The sequence below is a fragment of the Podarcis tiliguerta genome (assembly GCF_965153285.1).
Source record: "Podarcis tiliguerta genome assembly, chromosome: 3".
Classification (NCBI taxonomy): domain Eukaryota; kingdom Metazoa; phylum Chordata; class Lepidosauria; order Squamata; family Lacertidae; genus Podarcis; species Podarcis tiliguerta.
In genome coordinates this window covers 116,421,363-116,445,057 of record NC_139536.1, presented here as the reverse complement: position 1 = coordinate 116,445,057, position 23,695 = coordinate 116,421,363, and the positions used below count along the sequence as shown (strand labels likewise).

The 23,695-nt window shown below is 44.2% G+C and overlaps 1 protein-coding gene and 2 long non-coding RNA genes across 12 annotated transcripts in view; 1 reads left to right on the top strand and 2 right to left on the bottom strand.

The window, feature by feature from the left end:
• EHBP1 (EH domain binding protein 1) overlaps nucleotides 1–19,913 on the bottom strand; it is a 270,182-nt gene extending 250,269 nt beyond the window's left edge. For 3 of the 10 annotated variants that reach the window (XM_083435283.1, XM_083435288.1, XM_083435284.1), the window contains exons 1-2: nucleotides 19,566–19,860; nucleotides 18,069–18,491 (exon numbers count right to left, since the gene is read on the bottom strand). In XM_083435283.1, the coding sequence (XP_083291409.1) occupies nucleotides 18,069–18,172 (104 nt within the window). In that variant the 5' untranslated portion in view covers nucleotides 18,173–18,491; nucleotides 19,566–19,860. The other 7 variants (XM_083435286.1, XM_083435290.1, XM_083435287.1 and 4 more) reach the window with 5 other exon arrangements.
• Nucleotides 1,964–14,193, top strand: LOC310675268. Its single transcript, XR_014510013.1, has 3 exons — nucleotides 1,964–2,102; nucleotides 11,381–11,495; nucleotides 12,829–14,193. It is a non-coding gene; the product is annotated as an uncharacterized lncRNA (long non-coding RNA).
• Nucleotides 9,099–11,390, bottom strand: LOC310675258. The gene is made up of 3 exons (XR_014510005.1): nucleotides 10,572–11,390; nucleotides 9,578–10,115; nucleotides 9,099–9,193 (listed from the first exon to the last, which is right to left on the bottom strand). It is a non-coding gene; the product is annotated as an uncharacterized lncRNA (long non-coding RNA).
• Nucleotides 19,914–23,695: the final 3,782 nt, after the last annotated feature.

Sequence of the window (23,695 nt, the reverse complement as noted above, 5' to 3'; positions counted from 1 at the left end):
ATGACAAAGCCACTTCTGGTGAACTAGAGCAGCGTACGGAAACGCCTTCCCGCCAGAGCAGTACCTATTTATCTACTTGCACTTTGACGTGCTTTCAAACTGCTAGGTTGGCAGGAGCTGGGACTGAGCAACGGGAGCTCACCCCGTCATGGGGATTCGAATCGCCAACCTTCTGATCAGCAAGCCCTAGGCTCTGTGGTTTAGACCACAGCGCTGAGGCTCCTTGCTTCTACACAGTGCTATTTTTCTTGAAAAATAGATACCAGAACTCACCATGGAAGCCTCCCATGTTGTCTTATAATGGCAAGAGAGCCCACCTGTACCTGAAATTCACTTTAACTGAAATACAGTACAATGAACTGTATATTCATTAACCAAGAATACATTCCAGGAACTTGTTTAGACAAGGGTCTAACCTTTGCACATTAACTATTTGTTAATTAAATCTTAGCGGTGTGCTTAAAAAGCATGGAGGTTAATACCATAGCTGTCAACGTTTCCCTTTTTTAAAGGGAAATTCCCTTATTCCGAATAGGATTCCTTGCAAGAAAAGGGAAAAGCTAACAGCCATGGTTAATACATATTAAGACTCTCTAGCATTAAATGAGACTCTAGGGTCCTAACACTGGGAGGGTCTAGTGAGCAGCCAAAACACATGCACTCACCTGTACTACCTAACTATTGGGCATTTTCTGTGGTTGATCCCTATTTGTGGATTGCTCTCCCTAGGGAGGCTTGCCTGGAGCCATCATAATATACTTTTAGGTGCCTCTGGCCTTTAACTAGCGCTGGCATAAGCCCAGAATTTCCTGGGATTCGGCCCTCGGAAATAGTGTCGGGCAAAAGTCCCTGAAATATTCAGGAAAATCCGGACATATGGCAACCTATGTTGGAAGCATAAACTTTAGTGAATTTCCTTAAATATAGCTCAGAACTCAATTTTTTTTAATTTTTTTTTTAGGTTTTGTAAAACAACAACAACAACAACTTTGGCCAAAAATAAAAAAGCTCAACAACTCTGGCCAAAACACATACACACAAACAACCCTACTTTAACTATCTGTGGCCTTTTCGTTGTGGGTGGGATGTTTTTAATGTATTGCCTCCCAACTTAGTTTTAATGTATCTGTGTTGGGTTTCTTTGGTTGGTTGGTTGTAAGTTGATTTGGGTTGCCTTGGGCAAGATAAATCAACTAACAACTTTAATAAAGAAGAAAAAAATAAATAATAATTGCACAAAATGGCTAGATGCTATTTTATGTGATTAATAGATTTGATTCATTTGTCCACTGCTTTTGCTGAAGCAAAAATGTCAATAATTATAATTAGATATACTGCAATGGCATAGCTAATCAACTGTGGCACTTTTAAAGAAAAGTGCCAAATTTACACTATTGTACCAATATATGCTAATCATTTTCAGGTTTTGAGCATGTGGTATGGTACAAGTATACATATGTGTGACCAACCAAAATATTATTTCAATTTGAATAGAGTATAACACTAATTGACATTGATTATATATAATCATTAAACATACCAGGATAGTTGTCAACATTCACACAATTGCAATTTATAGAATTTCTAAATATAACACATATGTACACATTGACAAGCATTTAAATAATAAGTCTATTTTAGATACATTTAATATTGCATATATTCATAGAAACCAAGTAGAAATTAACATATATAATGTTAAAAAGTTTCAATCAGCTTATGCATGCATGTGAAAAAAGCTCAGTGGTAGAGCTTCTGGCTTGTATGCAGACAGTCCCAGGTTCTGGGTCAAGTTGCAGCTGCTGACAAGCCAATACTGAGCTGGACTTCCTATATGTCACTGCATGCTATACCACGTTCTCTTGGCTGCACAAGCAATACCATACAGCCCAATCAGCATGTATTAGACCACAAACTGCACAAATCTTTTGTCACTATGCTAACAAGTATCAACTGTGTTAACCTCTGCTTTAACAATCTGTATTATAGGCTGTCTCAATTTCTTTTTCAAATGATCAAGAAATAGACAAGCAGAGACTATCCACATGACTAGTTCTGAAGATTAGATGGTTAAAGAGAAGTAGACAAGCAATGAGAACAAGGTAAGCTTAAAACAAAGAAACTGCTGCAAGTCCTTTGAGAGCATCCTTCACTACTATCAAACTTAGCCCATATGTGTGCTAGATCTTCACTGCACTTTCACAGGAAATGCACCTAGCATTAAAGAACTAGACTCTATCAGCAGCTGAAAATCAGCAGCTGAAAATCACAGTCGCTGAAAACTTTCAACATGGTGCCACTGTGATATTATGTGATATTATGGTTGCATTCTAAAAGGTAAAGGTAAAGGTACCCCTGCCCGTACAGGCCAGTCTTGACAGACTCTAGGGTTGTGCGCTCATCTCACTTAAGAGGCCGGGAGCCAGCGCTGTCCGCAGACACTTCCGGGTCACGTGGCCAGCGTGACGAAGCTGCTCTGGCGAACCGGCACAAGAGCAGCACACAGAAACGGCATTTACCTTCCTGCTATAAAGTGGTACCTATTTATCTACTTGCACTTAAGGGTGCTTTCGAACTGCTAGGTGGGCAGGAGCTGGGACCAAACGATGGGAGCTCACCCCGCCGCGGGAATTCGAACCGCCGACCATGCGATCGGCAAGTCCTAGGCGCTGAGGTTTTACCCACAGCGCCACCCGCGTCTACACTGTGACAAATATTTGTAAAAACTACTTTTTTCAGTCTTAGTAGAATTTCAGCTATAATTCAAAGAGAAAAGGCACGACTAAATAAAATGGAAACTAAAAACAATTCAGATATACAGTGGTACCTCGGGTTAAGTACTTAATTCGTTATGGAGGTCTGTTCTTAACCTGAAACTGTTCTTAACCTGAAGCACCACTTTAGCTAATGGGGTGATTCTGTTCTCATCCTGAAGCAAAGTTCTTAACCCGAGGTAATATTTCTGAGTCTGTAACCTGAAGTGTATGTAACCTGAAGCGTATGTAACCCGTATGTAACTCGAGGTACCACTGTATATCCCATGATACAGGTGAAGGGAAACAGCTTTTTGAAAGCTAAAAGTTTTAAGTCTGTGGAATTAAAGGTGTCTGGAAACAAAGATGGATGATTAAATCTGACTAACACAAAAAACTATGCAATATTTTTTATGCTGAAGAGTCTGAACATGCTTGCTTGGGAGCCTTTACTCCATATTTAAGTGGCCACTGGACTATACTTTTAGATTTTATCCTGGAATATCAGGAATAAAGCTATGTATAAAAAGTCAGGGTTTTAGAAATCCAAGAAAGTACCAGGACACCGGACTCAAGACTTTGCTATAAGGCTCTTCTGAACCATGTTTTTAAAATGTAGGTAAAACTACCATAGAACCTACTTATACAACAATAAGATACAATCACTGTTCATGTGATAATGCAAGCTGAAGAGCAATATAATTTCTGCACTTTTGCATGCCATGTGAAGGGCATCAAAAGACAATGAAGAAGTGCCACTGTTTGAAGGAAACCTCTCTTTGTGTGTTACAAAATACATAGGGCACCCCAAATTTCTAAACACCTTATCTCCTTGGAACATTCACCACAGAACCATAGTGTGCCTTCAAACAAATTAGTTTTTACTTTACAATACAGCTGAAGACTTACACTATCACAAAACACTAATTAAAATATGGACAAACATATGGTTGGTAACTGGAGGCTTTCACAATATATGTGGCAGCTATGCAACTTCTGCTCATATTTAGGTCAACATATGGTAATAAATCTCTGACATTTAAAATAAACTCCACTGAAACAATTGTGGAGTATCCTAGCATAATCTGTCTACCCCAAACCACATTTTATCTTATGGTAATGCTAAGTTCTGTTGTTCTGGTGCACTCTTAAAATAATGGTGGGAAATGTATGTGGAAGGAAATTCAGAGGAACATCATTGCCATTTGCTTTACTGAACTGTGGACAATTTTTCCAAAATACCTATGTAAATACACAGCAAAGCACTAAAGTTTTCCTGTTGTTTCATTTTGTGTGTGTGTGCACCTGCCACACTATGGGAAAGGGAATAACAATTTAGGCGGTGCAGAGGGAGGATAACGGAGAAGTAAATGAGTCATCTTGAGTTGCTGTAAAGAAGGTGTGGTGAGGAAGTGGTAGAGTCATCCCAGAGCCTTCAATGTAGCCTTGCTCCAGAGTTACACTACACTCAAAAATTGAAATGGGCTCTGGCACTCTGGACAGTCACTCAGCACACCTCCCACCACCAAGAAGTGGGGGGGGGGGTCTTAAAGTGCAGCTGCCTGTACTGCAGAAAGACAACCCCTTTAATAATTCTCCCCGCCACCACCACTGCATGCTGGGAAGAGCTTTGAGCGGCTGCAGCAGGCAAAGGAGCCATCTATTTAATCTCTCCCCAATCCCCAATGTAGGAGAGTTATTAAACAGATGGCTCCCTTTCTTGAGACAGCTGCTCTGTGCCAAGAGGAAAGGGGGTCAAATATTTAAGCAGCCAACCTACCCAAATGCAGGAATCTGGGTGGGCCCCTTTAAGAACCCTGCTTGTTGCTTGGGCACTGGGGGAGAAAAGAACATAATGACTCCACAGCAATGAATCAGCCTGTATGATCCCTCTCAATGTCTCAGGCATAGCCTTGCTCTATGTTAGGGACTTCAAGGGGATAAAAATAGTTTCTCTCCCTACTCCAGCTACATGGTGCTCCTCTCTGTGTGGCCTCTGCACCACAACTACTTGCTCTGCCTTGCCTCCCAGTAAGCCCATCAGCAACAAAGACATTGGAAAAGCCTCCACAAAGGCATGTTGCCCTGAGCTCCCTCAAATCTGGTGTTGGTCGCCCAAATTCAGTAGTCAACTTTCAATAAGCATCTGAGATTGCTGCAAAATAGAGAGACTGGAAAATCCCTGGGTCAGATTTCAAGCAAAAATTGTAAGTCTTCCTTCTCTAGAGACTTTACGTTTCCCGTATCTATTGCTGTAATGAACACCACTACAACTTATAAACCCAGCAAGTACTTGTGTCTCTGGATACCTTTCAGGATAGTGATAGACATAAACAGAACTTCTGGTAAGTAATATAGGGAGAAATTTATCATCTCACTCATTAATGTGAATGAAGGCATGGCTCATCAAGCGGCATTTACTGGCAAGACAAATTTTTCATAGATGTGGAACCTAAAAATAATTTTAGGGCAAGCCCACTTCCATTAATCATCTCCAAGCATTCAGCACTTTTCTTGGCACTAATGGACTGTTGACATCTTAAAACTTTGTCTGGATAGTGTATGAAGGCATCTAGTAACTACTTAATTTCATATTCTCAGAAATTGGTGAGGGTTAGGGGGATAAAAGAGAAGAACAAGGCATGCAGATCCTGAAAATTTGAAGCAGTTAAGGTAGATGGTTCCAATAGATTAAAACTGGTAAAATGAAATGGTATTCTGACTGGAGATTCTCAAGGCAGGCAATTTTAATAGGTAGTGGCACCCAGATCTCAAGAGAAAGCTCCTATAAGTCCACAAAGAGGATTTTCTAAACTTAGTGTGATTGTTTTTTTAGCTTCTTTATTATCAGTTTCACTTAGATGCATTTCAGTCTACAAAAAAATGAAATAGAATATATCTTCTGCAGGAAGTGCATAGGGCTATAATTACTTTACTGTTTCTACAATTCCAGGAAGGCAGCAAAGTGAGCTGGGTTTGCTTGTGCAAGGCTGCTCTAATCTAAAGGTGCTGAAACTGTAAGAAGCAGGCTACCATCTTCTCTGAAAATATTACCAGACTTTGTGCAATTAAAAAGCAGAAAAGAGGGACAGATATAGGTGTATTCTGCTACTGTTAGAGGAACAGACACAGGTGGGGTTCAACTGTGCAAATCAGGGATCGGCAAACTACGGCCCGGGGGCCAGATGCGGCCTGAAAGGGTCGCGAATCCAGCCCGCACAGCCATTTGAAAAACCCCGCCAAGTGTCCGAGGCCAAAAGGCCACGTCAGTGTTTACCTCAACGTGGCGTGGGGCAGCAAGCATCTGTAAACTCCAACGCAGCCTTTCATTCATTGATCCACCCCTGACACGCAGCCACCCATGGCTCCCACAGCAGCAGGGGGCTGAGCAGAGAGCAAAGCAGGAGGGAGCAGTGAGGGGGCCGGTGGCTTCAGCGAGCTTGTGGGGCTGGCACTGAGGCTGCAGCTGAAGCTGGGCTTCCCCTTGCATGAGGTGCTGCTGCTCAGCTCCTTCCTGGGGTAGTCGCTATCGCCCTGCGCCAAAGAGCGCAGCCCAGGGGACAGGGTCCGAATGAGTCACTGCTTCCTGGCCTAGGGAATGCAGAGAAGGAGGCAGGGTCTCTGCACCTGGACAGACGGTGGACCTCCCCCCCCCCGGCCCTTCTCCCTTCGTTGTCTGCCACCTGCCTGCACTGGGCCGAAGCCCTCTTTCTCTCTGCCTGGGCCGGCGGGAGCCAGTGGCTTCGGTGGCAGCGGCGGCTGCTGTCCCTGCCCAGGCTGAGGCCTGTGGTGTTGGCGAGGCCTGAGGAAGGGGGAGGGAGCAGCAAGGGGGCTGGCGGGAAGTCAGGGCCGGTGAGGCAGCGGAGCTTGGGCCCTCCTCCCACGGCGGGGACTGTGGCTGTGGGGAATCCCGACTACAGCTCTTTCTTCTTCCTTCCCTCCCCCCCCCCCATGGCAGTTCATATTTTTCTTCAAAATATAGTCCAGCCCCTCACAAGGTCTGAGGGACAGTGAACCGGCCCCCTGCTGAAAAAGTCTGAGGACCCCTGGTCCAAATCATAGACTTCCAGGAAAATCTTCTTAGGGAGGAGGTGCACCATCACCTCCTCCAAGGCAGATGGTTACTTCTCTCTCCTCCACTTCCACATTCATTACTCATTTCCTGGATTCTATAAGGTTACAGCATTCTTTACAAATATACTTTATATCTGGAACACAAGTACAAAATGACAGAAGCTGCTTACTCTGGAAAATCAAATAGCTGCTAAATCCACAAGGCATCCACTACTAGAATATAAAACGTTAGCTCCAGGACACTCAGGCACACACTGATAAACAGCATATTTAAAGCCACACATATGGAGAAACTGACATGTGCAACCCACAATCAGTGAAACTATCAAAGGGTTAGTTTGGCCCTCTCAAGCCACTCATGCAAGTACTTAATTAGAACACAATATTAAGCAGTGGCCAGCATTTTTGAATTTCCCAGTATGTGCCTTACTTTTGTAAGGGGGAAAAAAAGGCTTCAGCACTGCTTTAGGAGCGATCACTACAAAAGAAACACATAGTGATAGCAGAGCAGCAGGCTTCAACAGACAGCATTTTCATTTCCTAAAGTGGTGCTTCAGGTTAAGAACAGTTTCAGGTTAAGAACAGACATCCATAACGAATTAAGTACTTAACCCGAGGTACCACTGTATTAGGAAACAGTGGATGGGGAATGAGAGCCACTAATGAACAAGACATCCCCCCCCCCGCCCCAACACCTCCCCAAATCTGTTCTGGGGGGTTCCCCAACCCTCCAATCATCACACATACAGTGAAGGAAAAAAGTATTTGATCTCCTGCTAAATTTGCCCATTTGCCCTCTGACGAAGAAATGACCAGTCCATAATGTTAATGGTAGGTTTATTGTAGCTGTGAGAGACAGAATAACAACAGGAAAACCCCCAGAAACCCAGAAGACAAAAGTCAGCGATTGATTTGCGTTATAATGACTGAAATAAGTATTTGATCCCCTATCAACCAGCCAAATGTCAGGTTACCTGGTATCTTTACTGTATGTAACGAGCTGAGATTAGAAGCACCTGCTGTAAGGGAGAGGCCTTACCTGTAATCCCAGCTCGTTACATTATCTGTACAAAAGAAACCGGTCGACAGAAGCAATCCAGATTCCAAACTAGCCACCATGACCAAGACCAAAGAGCTGTCCAAGGATGTCAGGGACAAGATTGTAGACGTGCACAAGGCTGGACTGGGCTACAAGACTTTTGCCAGGCAGCTTGGTGAGAAGGTGACAACAGTTGGTGCAATAATTTGCAAATGGAAGAAACACAAAATAAAGGGAGATTTGGGGCAGAAAAATGAAACTGATAAGAAAGGACTAAATCCTCCTTTCCTCCACATGCTATGGTTATGATCAGGATTGAGCCCTGTTATTATTACGGATTAAATTTGTTAGCTGCTTGTCTTGTACAAGGCAACTCAAAGTGACTTACAACCAAAAACAACCCCCCCACATAGATATATTAAAACCAAGAAGAAAATACATTAAAAGTATTCCACCCTACTACAGCTCCTATTTTAAAAAAGAGAGAAAAAGGGCAGGCATGAATGCATACTTGGTTTACTCAGGGATTTTCCAGACAGAACTCACTGGAATTGCGTTCTGACAGCTCTCAGCTGGGTCCCGGAAGTGGGAGGAGAGACCTGACCAGCCTCAGCAAAGCTCCGCTGCACCTCCGGCTCACCAGGGCACCAGAGAGGCACAGGTGAGCCAGAGGAGCAGTGGGGCTTTGCTGAGGCTCTTCAACCTCCCAGCTAACAGCTGATGTGCGGGAAACCTGGAAAAGCAGGTAGGAGATTGTTAAACTGCTCCGTTGAGGCACAGGCAGCTACCCACCCTGCAATGGAGCAGCATAAGGAAGTCGCCACCTGTGCCTCAGCAGTGGCAAAGCTGCATGCTCTGCTACTGGGGGCAGAGAGCACGTGGGGGTGTGGCTGGCGCCCAGGGGGTGTGGCACACATCCCAGTGACGTGGTACACCGCCTGTGAGGGCGTGGCACGTGTTCTGGGGCGTGGCGCACTATCTGTGGGCGCGTGGTGCCCGGTGCATGGGAGGGGTGCGCAGCGCGTGTCCGGGGAGGCCACTGTGATGGCACCCTACTGAAATAGTAGTGCCGGGGGCGGTCCGCTCCCTACGCACTCCCGTTCCTCCGCCAGTGTGCCTCAGCCGCCTTCGCATGGGCGGGCAGGCTGCCTCTTTCTCCTGGGAGGAAGAAGAGTCAACCAACCCCTCGCCTGCCTGTGCAAAGATGGCTGAGGCAGCCCTGCAAACAGAGTGTGACAGGCTCCATTCCCATGGCTGCCTCAGCTACTGCCGCTGCCTTCACACAGCCACCTAGTGTGTGTCTGTGTACATCACTTCTAGTTTGGACCTCATAGGTAAAGGTAAAGGTAAAGGTACCCCTGCCCGTACGGGCCAGTCTTGACAGACTCTAGGGTTGTGCGCCCATCTCACTCAAAGAGGCCGGGGGCCAGCGCTGTCCGAAGACACTTCCGGGTCACGTGGCCAGCGTGACATTGCTGCTCTGGTGAGCCAGAGCCACACACGGAAACGCCGTTTACCTTCCCGCTAGTAAGCGGTCCCTATTTATCTACTTGCACCCGAAAGTGCTTTCGAACTGCTAGGTTGGCAGGCGCTGGGACCGAACAACGGGAGCGCACCCCGCCGCGGGGATTCGAACCGCCGACCTTTCGATCGGCAAGCCCTAGGCGCTGAGGCTTTAGCCCACAGCGCCACCCGCGTCCCCTAATTGGACCTCATACTCTCCCCTTAAATCAGCCAGTCAAAGAAGCAGGCAACAGTTACCTGGGGGGTGGGGGCAGCTGCAATTTTTTGTGGCTGGAGAGCAAAACTTCAGTGGGAGAAGTTAAGGACCCCTGACTCTGCCTACTTACAGCTCTCCGTGGAACTTTACATACAATCCTTTCTTGGTGTCTTCTACACACACACACACACACACACACACACTTGGGAGTGTACCCCAAGGTTCTCTGTTTGAGAAGAAACAGTTCTGCACAGGATAAAGCATCAATCTACGCACTATTAATACAGTGGGCTGCTGAACTGATCAAAATTGGGACCAGGCCGAAGAAGATACACACATATGGGGCAGGGTTGGACAATACATTTGATACTATTTCTAAAATGAAGCTACTGACTTCTTAAATATGAAGCTCCTACACATAACAAAATTGCTGAGAAGGTTATGGGGATAAGAAGAGAAAAGACATTTAAAACAAGTCCAAAATCTAGTGTGCAGTATTGGAAGCAGTGTTAGAATCCTCAGATATAAACTTATTCATAGAATCATACAATCATAGAGTTGGAAGAGACCACAAGGGTCATCGAGTCCAACCCCCTGCCAAGCAGGAAACACCATCAGAGCACTCCTGACATATGGTTGTCAAGCCTCTGCTTAAAGACCTCCAAAGAAGGAGACTCCACCACACTCCTTGGCAGCAAATTCCACTGTCGGACAGCTCTTACTGTCAGGAAGTTCTTCCTAATGTTTAGGTGGAATCTTCTTTCTTGCAGTTTGGATCCATTGCTCCATGTCCGCTTCTCTGGAGCAGCAGAAAACAACCTTTCTCCCTCCTCTATGTGACATCCTTTTATAAATTTGAACATGGCTATCATATCACCCCTTAACCTCCTCTTCTCCAGGCTAAACATGCCCAGCTCCCTTAGCCGTTCCTCATAAGGCATCGTTTCCAGGCCTTTGACCATTTTGGTTGCCCTCCTCTGGACACGTTATTGCCAAATGGCACCTTAAGCCTAGGTTACGGTCACCACAACGGAATGTCTAGGCACCATTTTCTTCCAAATAAGGTTGGTTATTATTATCATTATTCCTTTCATTTTTATACCACCTTATATTTTAAAGGAAAAATCTCAAAGAAGCCCCACATCTTTGGAATAACCTTCCCTGCCACTCCCCAGCTTTCGTTCCACTAGAAACAGGAGATACCAGCTTGACTTTAGCCAAGTCTTTGGAAAGGTGCTTTATGTATACTACAACGCCAGAATGTTGATCTGTTGCTGCTGTTTGTGCTTTAATTTGGATTTTGCACAATTTTACTTTTTGTCTTTGTTTTTATGAAGTTTATGTGCTATATTTCCATCCTGACACCATGTTAAAGGCAGTTAATATGTATTTTAAATAAATACCGTATTGGCCTGAGTATAAGTTTCACTTTCCCCCCAAATTCCAACCGTCAAAAGTGCGGCTTATAGCCAGGAGTGTGGGGTGAACTGAGCCAGGAGCATGGCAAAGCAGCGCCAGCCCCATGCGTAGTCCCCCGTCCTCTCCCCAGAGCAAGGAAGGGGAAAGGCCGCCGGCAACGCAGCGTGGCTCCCCTCCCCAATATGCAGCCAGGAGCAGCGAGGAATGGAGAAGCTTATATTTGGGTATTTTTTCTTTCCCCTCCTCCAATTTTAAAGGTGCGGCTTATATTCGGGCCAATATGGTATATGAACGTTGAAATAAAAGCTTCTTGCATCCTTTATGGTTGCCCCCTGCTTACGCTGTGCATTTTGCATTGCATTTATGACTTGGCAGCTTCCAGGCCCTGCAGAAGGGCATTCTCTTAATATCCGCAACAGTGAGCTGACCTAAGCACCCACCACCACCAAACTCAAGATCACAGAGCTCTTCTCTACAGCAGGTCAAGCTGGTAAACAGAATTCCTTTATTTCATTCTCAACATTCAATTGTGGAAAAACTATGGAAAAGAAAAACCTATGGCAAACATATTTAATAAGAACTGGACTCAAGAACGACTCCTTTTACCAAACTACATACATTTAGTTTAAAACGCAGGGACTACCTCCAATCAAGTGCAAGTGATACGGAACTATCACACACTGATATGAAACGAGCCCTCTATTTTCAAAGGGCAGCATTCAGCAGAAGTGTTAAATTTTACAATTCACATGCCAAGCTAAAAGAAAATACATTCCAACCATGATAGATAACGTGTGCTTGCCAACACATGGGCAAAATCAAGTGAATTAAGGAAGTGACACCCACTTGTAAAGGAATCTCCTCATTTCCTGGCATGTCTTAATGGATACATTGTATTTTTGCACGTGGGAGAAATATTGCAGAGCCATCAGATGAGATTGAGTACATGAAGTGCTCAGCCATGTGTGCAGAAGAGGTCTTGTGAAAATATAGATCTCTATGAAAGCTTATGCATAGGGAACTAAAATCAAGGCGGCATCTAGTGTAGAAGTTTTATAACCTAGACCAGTGGTTTTCAACCTTTTTGAGTCCACGGCTACCTTGGACAACCACATTTATTTCTGCGGCTCCCCTGGGGGAGCCACTTACACTGGGTTTCTATTACAGTAAGTGGAGAGTCCCCCATTTCGCCCCACCCCTTTTCAGCACCATTTTTGGCACGTGTGTAATTGGGAGCGCATGTGTCTAAGGAAACACAAACAACACCGCTGCTGTGCAGGGCTGAGTTGACAAACATGGCAGCCCCAGCCTGCCTTTCCCTAAATTAGTGTACACGTAGTGGGGAGAGGGGTGCAGAGGGCAAAACAGGATTAAGATCGGAAGCAGAAATATTTTGTCATTTCCGGGGGAAGAAAAGCAACAAACACACAACACAGGACACACATGCAAATATGGTTCTTTCCTGCAACGTCCTCCCTGTCCCCATAAAGCTGGGCAACTGTTAAGGAGGAGGGGGTTACCTGGGAGGAGAGGTAGAGAAGAAAAGAAAAGAAAAGGGGATAGGGATGTTGTGTGTAGAAGGAGAGAGGAACATAGAAGACACTCCTCACTTTCAGGGTTATTTTTAAATCCCTCCTTATAGAGCACATACGCATCCAGGCACACAACCATGAAGCTACTTGGTTATTTTCTTGCATTCCTCAAGCCCTCTGTATAAACCTAAGGAACTGTTATTGAACTGGACGAGGATTTTTGTTACTGTGTGTATGGAGATTTAAGAAGATAAAAGCCATTCAAAAGGGTTTCCCCACTTCTTTTGCCAGTGCAAGTTAAAGCTGCAGACTCCTCTGAATGTTCCTCAGAGAGAAAGAGAGAGATAATGCAGGAAGATATGGACTTCAAGTTAATGAAAAACGCTCCCCCGGCTCCCCTGAATGTTCCTCAAGTCACCCCAGGGTGCCACGGCATACCGGTTGAAAACCAATGGCCTAGGCCAATGTCCTGTCCTACAATGAAATGAAGCAGTGTATCACTCTTGCTCAGATGCACATACACTCATGGCGCTATCCCACACTTGAAGCCACTGCAGGCAAAGCAAGCACCAATAAATGAACCAGTCGTGATATTCCTGCTTGCAAACCTTCTCTCTCTCCAGATGTTGCTAGAATGTGCCCCTTATAAAACATAGCTTACAGTTAGGTACAGTTTTAGCAGCATGTAGCATCACTGGCATGTAGCATCATAAAAAGCCCAAGAGCCCCACAATTCCAGACAATATCTAGAGCAAGTAGGAAGTCATGATATCAGAGAAGAAAGTAGGGTGGGATGAAGAGGATTGCATACCAAGGTAAAGATTTCTCCTGATCCACAGATCTGCACATGCAATAATAGGATGCACACAATAATGCGTACACACACTCCAAACAGATGGCTAGCACAGAGTTTATAAACCTCAAGCACATTGGACATCCACTTCCACAAATTACCAAGACCACATGCAGACAAGTCATGACCACCAGCAGTTGCCCAGGGCCAAGATTTGTGCCTAAGAGGCTGGAATGTTCACAGCTAGCAAAGTGTACAATGGCTGATTCTTTACTTTGAGAGTTGCAGTGTCCCCTTCTACAGACAGAAGGCTTGCCTATAAAGATATTTAGTGCAAAATACCCATTAACTTTGACAATAACTTGTAGGTTATATGATGGGGCTGATAGGAGTGGGGGGAAGAGAAAACAGAATTGCAATCAGACCTAACATCCTATTTTCTATAATGGCCTGCTGGCAATTTTAGACATACTATAACTAACAGGATCAGCTCTAGGACTATCCATTTTTAATAGTTAGCATTGTTAGGGTCAAGAATTACGGAAATCCCTAAAACTGAAGACAGAAAATCTCTTTACTATATGCAGCGCAGATGAGGCTCTGCCATGAGCTAATCCATTTTCAGAGAGAGCAAACTATAAAGATGCAGAAAAGTAGAGCAAAAGCAGTTTCCCATTAACTTTGCACAGCCAAGTCCCACTTCATTTCAGAAGTATTTGGATGAACATATAAAAGGACAACTAAAGTTAGATGCAGCTTCATTTGAAATGAATGAAAATGTAAGAGTTCTTCAACAAAGTAATTAAGGATTATTTTCACATCCATACATAAGTACCTCAGATCTTAGGAATAGATCTGAACCACTCTCCCCACCCTTTCCACCACTTTCATGAACAATCTTTTCTTACAACCCCACTTTCCTCCCTAGTGTATTTTAATACTTCATTGTTGGTCAGTTTAACATATGAATGGTCTATTATTGCTACAAAAATAGCATTGTTTTGTTGGAATGTTCAAATGCCAGTACATTAAAATAAGATCATGTTAGCTAGAGTCTTAATCAAAAGGACACTTACAATATGACCCCCCAGGGCAGACATTAGAATCATGATCCTTAATTGCCACATCATGGCAGACTTGTCCTCTTAAAGGCAAAGGACAGGAAAGCATTTTAATCCTATCTTGTTGCTGTTGTTGTTGGGCCAATTTTCCTGCCTTCCTAAAACCAACACACATAGCATTTAACTTAGAAGGTCTAAACTGTTCACCGACATACCAAAATAAGCATCAAGACACCAAAAGGAAAGAAGGCACTTTGTTGCCAAAATATGGTCATCCACAGTTTTGCACAGAAAGTGCTTATAATTTTAGGTTTAACACAGATGGACTGTATTTCAAGACTGCTCACTCCCCCTTACAGAGAACAGTTGAAATTCAAGATATCCTTTGAGTTAGGTCCAAGTCTATGCAGAGTCAAACATACAAAAACCTCTTGAAGTGATTCACATGAAGTGATTCACATGTGATCAGGCGGCACATTTTCTAAATGTAACAATAATGCCACTATTGCAGGCAAAAATCCTGCAAACATCCATCCTAAAAAGATGAACTCACACAAATTGCTGAACTGCCCAAGAATGAGCTGTTTCATCCCAAAATAGATTAAATAGCCCTCTCCACAATCACTACAAGCAGGGCTACCTAGGGGCCCATATTGCACTGCAAGGAGAAGGGATCAAGACTTCATGAAGCTCTCTTTCTTTGCAGCTTGTATTTGATGTTTTAATATTTGTTTCGTTTTTCTGTAAAGCACTTTGTATGTTTCACCTGTAATATAGCACCTAAATATATTAAATAAATAATATTGTCCTGCCTCTGGTAATGAGTTTGGCTGCACATCAAATGAAGATGTATGACAGAATGAGAGATGACAAAGATTTTCACTCTCATACATAACTTCAGACATTGAGAGTGTCTACAGCCAAAGTGACACTGACTAAGAGTACGCAAGTTGGATCAGGGATTAGCTGATTGTGTAAGCATAAAGGTAAAGAGAACCCTGACCATTAAGTCCAGTCACGGATGACTCTGGGGTTGCAGTGCTCATCTCGCTTTACTGGCCATTTGTCCGCAGACAGCTTCCGGGTCATGTGGCCAGCATGACTAAGCCGCTTCTGGCGAAACAAAGCAGCACACGGAAACGCCGTTTACCTTCCTGCAGGAGCGGTACCTATTTATCTACTTGCACTTTGACGTGCTTTCGAACTGCTAGGTTGGCAGGAGCAGGGACCGAGCAACGGGAGCTCACCCCGTCCCATGGATTTGAACCGCCAACCTTCTGCAGGATCTAATCATCGTATTAAAAAAGTACAATGTAAAAAGAGGAAGAGTGTTATATCACAACATTCTATTGCAATACTTTTAATTGGATCTTGGTTGTAAACCCTTCAGGGATAAACCCTTCAGACAAGGCAGACTTTAAAGCAATGCTAAAATAATGCCAGGTAAACAAAGAAAAAACAACAACAAAACCAACAATTTCATGATTATTCCTAGAAATATCCCAATAAAGAAAGTTATATACCACCAGCTGAAATTCTGGCTGTCAAAAGCTTCTTCCCCTCCCCCAAGCAGGACGTGGCTACCCAGTACACTTCTCGGAATCATAGAATCAGAGTGACTGAATATATTTTATTAAATCCAGAGGCCACCAGGGAATTGGGTGGAGTGAAATCACAGACACACACTTGAGAAACAGCAGCAGATGGGTCCTCTCTCATTCTTAAAGTTGTGTTGTTATGCTTTTTTCTCATGTTTCCAGTACCTCTAGTGGGTATAGGACAAGTAAAAAGTTCACCTGTTGAATTTCTGCTTATGATTCAACCCTCTCCCTAAGAAAGGGATGGTTTTAAGTAAACTTACTGAATTAACTGTGGCAAATGCAGTCCAGCTGAAGTTTTAGAAATTGCACTAAACAGTAACGTTTTCTGTATGAAACTTCCCACCCCAATCTTAGAAGACAAGTTTTTTCACAATTATGTTGATTCAGTAAACAATCCATTTCCAAAGAAGCTAGGCTAAAAACAGAACTACAAATCAAGAAGTCCCGTTTCATGAACTTACTAGCGGGCCTCAGGCAGATCACTCTACCATACAGCCCTAAATGCAGCATGGGGATAACCTTGCAGAGTTGCTGTAATTATTACATCAAGGTAATACATGCAAAGGACCACAAATACCAAGTACAAATGGAGCAGTGCGACTAGGATGATAAAAGGTCTGAAAACCAAGCCTTATGAGGAACAATAGGTATGCTTAGTCTAGAGAAGAGAAGACTGAGAGGTGATATGATAGCCATCTTCAAAAATTTGAAGAGATGTCTCATGGAAGATGGAGCAAACTTATTTTATGCTGCTCTAGAGGGTAGGATCCAACCCCATGGATTCAAACTGCAAGTAAGGACTAAACATTAGGAAGAACTTCCAGATGTTAAGTGCTGTTTTACAGCAAAATGGATTCCCATGGAAGCTGATGGACTCTCCTTCATTGGACGTTTTTAAGCAGAGGTGAGACAGCCATTTGTCAGGGATCCTTTGCTGAGATTCCTGCATTGCAGGGGGTTGGACTAAATGACCCTCGTGAGTTCCTATTAACCTCATGATTCTTTGAGTGCCCTGCACTCAAAGAATGTAACAGCAAGAATTAGAAAACAGGTTTTATTTATTTATTCCAAAACATCCACACACACAGTATATGCAGTACCTGCTACTGAGAAATGCCAAGTATTCTCTGTCTAAACTGATATTGCAGAACGGAATAGTGAACACAGGTATTGCATTCTGTCAAAGAGATGGCATTCTTTTAAGTTAATATTGGCTAAAGCAAATATTTCTTTATTCTTTTTTACTGCGGAGAGAAGCAGAAGCCTACCAGTTTTTAAAGCATACTTTGCAGTGAATGTGGGGGGGGGGGGGACAGGCCCATACAGCTGATTGGCTAGACTGTTCTGACTAATTTAAACTATGTCCCATTGGGTTACTGCAACACAGAATTCTTGTCTGACTAAGCAAATAACTTGAGATAATTCCCAAGGCTGAATCTTCGCTGTTCTCATTCCAGAGTTGAAAGAAAGTATTTTCAGACAAAAGCAAAAGTCAGACATACGCAGAGAGAAATGAATAATATTGTCAGCCCTGCTAAGTCCTTTACATATCCCTCTGGCATCAACAACTTACAGTCAAACCTCGGTTGTTGAACGCAATCCATTGCGGAAGACTGTTCGACTTTCAAAACATTTGACAACTGAGGTGTGACTTCCGATTGGTTGCAAGAGCTTCTTGCACTCCAGCAGAAGCCGCATTTGGGTTGCGAAAAACATTCGAAAACTGAGCCATTTGAGAACCAAGGTTTGACTGTATCAGGTTTGTGGGGCTACCGAGAGCCTGTCTTGGTAACATTAGAAGGACGTGTTACAAGACAAAGAAAATTCACAGAATTGCATAAAAACTGTCCAAACCTGCACATATCTAATAAATGTTTGATGTGACCATATAATCCTGGTGAACAAGCAGTAATTATTTTTACAGGGACAGAATAAGTGCAAAGCAAAGCATTTATAAAGAGAAATTTGCAAACTGCCTTCTGCCCCTTTTGGAGACAAGAGGCAGTAATCATCATCTGAAGAGGCAACAGCATGTTCAAGTAACAGCAGCTCATTCCTACAGAACATGTTACTTACCATTTCTTAGTGCACTCAACCATTAGTTCCTGGTAAGAGGCCACAAACTGGAACTTGGATGCATGTTTTCCAACACGTTGCAGTCTTTTCCATACTGAAGCCATGATAATAAGCAGCTAAAAAAGCCAAAGCCCCAACAGATGTAGAAAGTCTCAGGTTGAGCAAGGCAGGTATAATAGTTCGCTTGTGCTAAGCAAGCTACATGTAAGTCTAATAAAAACAATGGACGCAGAAGATGTTGAAAGGATGCTCAGGATGCATGTTCTGGATATCCCTTTCCCAGAGTAAATCTTCTTTTTAGTGAACAGCACATTGTTGAGCGGGTACAATCATGAACCACGACAAGGAGAAAATGCAAGTGAAAGTTTCCTCATAGAGTCATCATTCCTCTTCATGGGCTCAAATGAGGTTCAGGCTGTCAGACTGGAAAGCAAAACAGAATTCAAGTGAGACAGTGGCTGTATGTGCTGTACCTGATAATGTTACAATTGTGGGAAATTTCTTATGTGCTTTTCATATGGCATTCATGGACCCGCAAGACTGTACACATGAGAGAGAGAAAGAGACCCACACCCCTTACGAAACCCTCATAGAGAGGGAGAGAAATGCAGAAGCAATTTCAGGAATGCAAGCCACAAGTCTGTCTGGAAACAAACCAATCAGTTATTTTATCAACACACTCATCCTCCCAAACAACTTAAAGAAAATACAAAAAATCAGGAGGGCCACCCTCCAGCATCTCTTGGAAGCCAGGCTACATATCGAGGTGCTGCCAATAGTACACACAGAGGGAGCTGCGAGAAGTTCTTTGTTTCCATGCTGATGACAAAAAGGTGTAACAGTTGTTTCTTCCCTCATCTGCTTTCTACAGGGGAATCTGTGCATATTGGGAAAGTGCGAGCATACTGGCGGTGCTGGTGTTGCAGTAGCAGCAGCGGGCAGTTAGACTGAGGGTGCAAGAGGGTAAAAGACCTTTCCTGAGCTTCAGCAGCTTAGGGCAGGGATATCCTTTTCCTCCACCGAATAAATAGCAAACAGATCCCCTTCCATCTGTGGCGCTACTTTCCAGCCACGAAAACAGGGCAGGGGCTGTACGGAAAGTGCAGCTATTTACTTCTTCTGGACAGGGGGAAGAGGAAAGGGAAAGCGCAGCAGCAGCCGGAGCCTCAATGGGCAGGAGGCCGGCGAGGGGCTCGGGTGGCGAGCAGAGGCCGCTTCTTGGCGATCTCTCCTGCTTCAGACATTTCTCCGCTTTGCGAGACACCTCGCCTGCTGCATTGTGTCTGCCCGCCTCGCTTGAGGGGCGCTCCCGACCCTTGGCTCTGGCGCGGAAGGCGGCGAGGGCTCCATCCCCGGCGCTGAGGGACCTCCGAGGACCTCGCTGCTGCGCGGGGCCGAGGGGAGGAGAGGCGGCCGAGCGGGGGACGCGCGGAGAAGCCGCAGGGCGGGCAGGGATGTGGCGCTCGCCCTGCCGCCGCCGCCGCCTCCGGCTCTTACCTTCTTCCCGCTCCCGGCCAGGCGAGGGGGCTGCGCGGGGCTGTCACACACCCCGGCCGGGGCTGGGGCTGCCCATGGCAACCGCGCGGCAGCCGCTGACCCGCCTCGCTCCAGGCAGAAAAGGGTGAAATAAAAAAGCCCCGGCCAGGGAGGCGGCGGCGGCGGCGCTGCTTCTCCTCCGGGACCGCGAAGCAGCAGCAGCAGCTCCGGCTCCTCGCATTCCACAGCCGCCACCCTCCCGCTGCCAGAGGTGCGCGCCTCACACCAACTTTCGCCCAGCAGGCGCAACCCAACCGGCGCCGCTCGGAGCACGCCATTGGCAAAACGGGCGGGAGCCCTCCCCAAGCCGGCGAGCGCATTGGTCGCGGGGCCGCGTCGATCATTGGCCGCAAGGCGCGCGGGGGGGGGGAGCGGAGGGTAAAGCGAAACCCTCCTCGCCAGTTAAGGGGCGGGGTTGGAAAGGGAGGAAAGAGAAGGGGCGGGCTCGGCCGCCGCCGCCGCCACACACACACTCGCCGCAGCCTCGCCCTTTCCATTGGCTGGCAGCGCCGCCGCCGGGGCGGGGTTGTTTACACCGAACGGCCCGGTCATTGGGTGGCGCTGGCGCCCATCTGCGGAAAGTTGCACGCGCCGGGGTTTTGTGGGAAAGAAGGCAGCTGCCGCTGGGTGGGAGCGGGGCGGGGGGGAGGCTGAGGCGCCCGGCGCGCCCTGCTTGGTGGTGGCCCCCGCGGATCTCTCTCCCTTTGCTCGCCCCACAGCAGGGGGCTAACTTGAATAAAATATAGGGGGGGGCACCACTGTTTGAATGGCGACGCCCATCACGGTCCCCTCACGACCCCTCCAGTGTATTCTGTTGGGGGGCGAATAACTCGGCCCCTAGGAGTTGCCTCTTATCCCCCCCCCGAGACACTTCGCCCTCCACTTTCAATAGGTTGCTCGGAAGTAAAAGCCTCCAAGCTGGCGCAGACTGCTGTTGAAATGATTTTGATGGTGATTTAATAAATTGGTATACTTCCCTCCATCCAAAGAGCCCAGACGGCTGACAACAGAAAAATACATTTACGTACAATGAAACAAAACAAAACCAATAATCCCCCGCTGTCCCACAAAATTATGGCTAATTAAACAATCTATGGCCTTTTAACCACTGCTGGGAGAGTGTTACTGTTTCATATTATTTTATTAATATTTCATCAAAAGAATTTCAGTTACAGAAAATAAGGTGATGAAAGAACAAAGAAAAAAGTGCAAAAAACACCAATAAGAAAGAAGGATACAGTATAATACGGTAAATATAATCAGTTACAGTTCCATACATAATTATATAAATATATAAATAATAATAATGTCCAAATACATATATGGTTATTGGTAACCTACTGCATTCTGCATAGACTCATTCAAGATGTCAATATATTTATCCAAACCAAATTACGTCTATAAGCAATCAGGTCATATGTTGCAGGTGTTGTCATATCAATTCATCAATTAAGGGGGATCATCTTTTTATTCTTCTAATTCATCAATACTGGTCTCTTGGCCACAGGGTGCGCATAATCCATTTTTGTTGTCCAGTTTGTTATTATGGTATGCAGGGCTTTTTTTTTTTTAGCCCAAACTCCCCAGAACTCAGTTCCAGTATCTCTCAGGTGGGCGCCATTGCCATTGGAACAGAACAAGGGAGGCGTTCATAGTGAGTTCCAGCACCTCTTTTTCTAGTAAAATAGCACTGATACAGTAGTATGTATTTCTGTGTGTTTATATTGTAATCTGCCCTGCATTCCTTGGATGAAGGGCAGTATAGAAATTTAATTAATTAGTTAATTATACTTTAGTCATGTTGGACCCCACTCAAGCTTTGTCAAATTAACAGTAAGGCCCCCCCCCCCAAGTTTCTGAAAAAGGTGCAGCGCTCTGGGATCTCTTATCCATCTGTGGTGGAACTGTGTGCCGATAACATTCATTCTGACATAATATTTTCTCTGGCACTTCTCTTTTAATCAATCATAATTTGATTTGGGATCCTAAATTAGCACTTTTGTTGCTTGAGGGCAACTCCAATCCTGAAGTCTTGAACTCTTAGTGTCTTTTCTCTTAGTTGCTTCCAGGATGGAGGTAGCTGCCAGGTAGAAAACAGGAGAAAATCTCACTTTTCTCACATGTATGAGAAATACATATTATTGGATTTCCAGTTACACAAAGTAACAGTAAGGTACATACATAATAAATTCATTGATTATAAGACTTCTCCATAGAGATGCATGTGTTATAGTGGGTTGCAATAACTGCTGGTTTATTGATGTGATCAATAAACATGTGCCTAAAAATGTGTCTCCCTTTGCCTGCCCATTATCTCTGCTGTGCAGGGTCAAGCATTTAGAAAGTGCTATTTCTGGTATTGTTTTTGTTTTTATGTTATGTTTATGGTGTTATTGTTGAAAACCAATAAAATGCATTAAAAGGAAAGATCCTCAACTCTATCCTGAATTTGAAAAGCATTCAAAATTAACTTTTTGTAGCCCCAAATCTACCAATTGGGAAGTATACATTCCTAGTTAAAGCAGAGTACATCCCTTCATTCTTAAATCTTACCCATTGTTTGTGTGAACATACCAGATGGCATTAATTTAATATTTAGGCTTCATTATTACTATCTGTTAAACTACAACCATATACAAAAATCATCACAAGTCTTCTCACTAGAAAAAAAACCAGTGCTGCCATGTGCAGTGTGCCCATTCATATTTGTTGAGACTTCCACATCACTTTTTAGCTAACACTCCCAAGGTAGTTTACAAATCATATAAAAACAGTATAGCAATATTAACACAGCAAAGCAACATTGCTCTTATATTTTATTATGTGTGTGATTTATAAATCTTTTAAAATAAAGCACGGATCAACAGAAACACAACGGATAAATTCCAATATTAAGGGTTAATTTCCAAAAGCACAACAGCTACCAGAATATCATGAGAGAGAGAGAGGGAGGGAGGGAGGGAGGGACGGAGAGGAACCAACACAGAGAACAGCATTTCAGACTGTGTGGTGACATTAGAAAAGTCTCTGCCTTCCTTTGGATAGGTGCTAGATACTGTTACTGAGTTGCTAAGATAGTTTATGTTTTTCATTGGAAACTGACACCGACCCAGTGCAGTCTTTAGGGAGCTTCTACTATGCAAGCCCATGAAATGAACAAGAGTTGCAGGCATATTCTATTCATATTCCTTTGGTTTGGCTTCTGCTGCTACTTGCAGAGTGGTCCTCAGATTTTATCTTGGAATATACCTTTGTTCCCTTGGGATTTTTTGACCCTAAAGGTTTTGTCTGAAAACCTTGAGGGATGAGGCTACATCAGAACCAACACCTGGAGAAGTGTTATTGCTGTTATTGCATAAAAATACATTTCTCCCACAGGAATCTTGCTCTGAACTTTCTTGATTAGTGTCGAAGTGGAGAGATTTTCTTACACTAATCATGAACTTTTTCTTTGGCAAAAATAATGTTTTTTTTTCACATATCCAGTGTACTGTGATGCCTCCTCACATATGATCCCACTACCATGCCATTTAGCTGAACGTGGCTGAACATCTTGGAAAGCGTTGACTCTGAGGTGATGTTGGGTGAAATAATTTTGTGAGCTCATCCTGTTACTTTCTTCATATGCATTTCACATTATTTAAGATAGGAACAGATATTTGAAAACATTCTGTTCATTAGATTACATATGCTGACCCAAATTATCTTTTTGTCATGGGAACATTTTTAAACACTTCTAAGAATTGCCTTTTGTTTTTCCTCCAGAAGTATTAGCCTAGACTGCAGTCCTAAGTTATTGCAAGAAAAATTCTCCACTGAAGTATGTTTAGAATTTGAACGGTAAAGACACACACAGTGCAGCGATCCTCCCTGTGCTATGTATATATTTAGCAAAAACATTTTTGTTTCCCACACACAGACATCACTTCTCTCTCCAGCAGAATAAATGCAAAGGATCCGGTGGCTGTTCAGCAACTTGTGTTTCAAAACATCATTATTTATTAATATTTTCCATTTCATTATTTGCTTTTAGGTTCAAATTACAGGAGGCCTACAGAAGATAAGAGCATATGAAATTATTTTCTCATCTA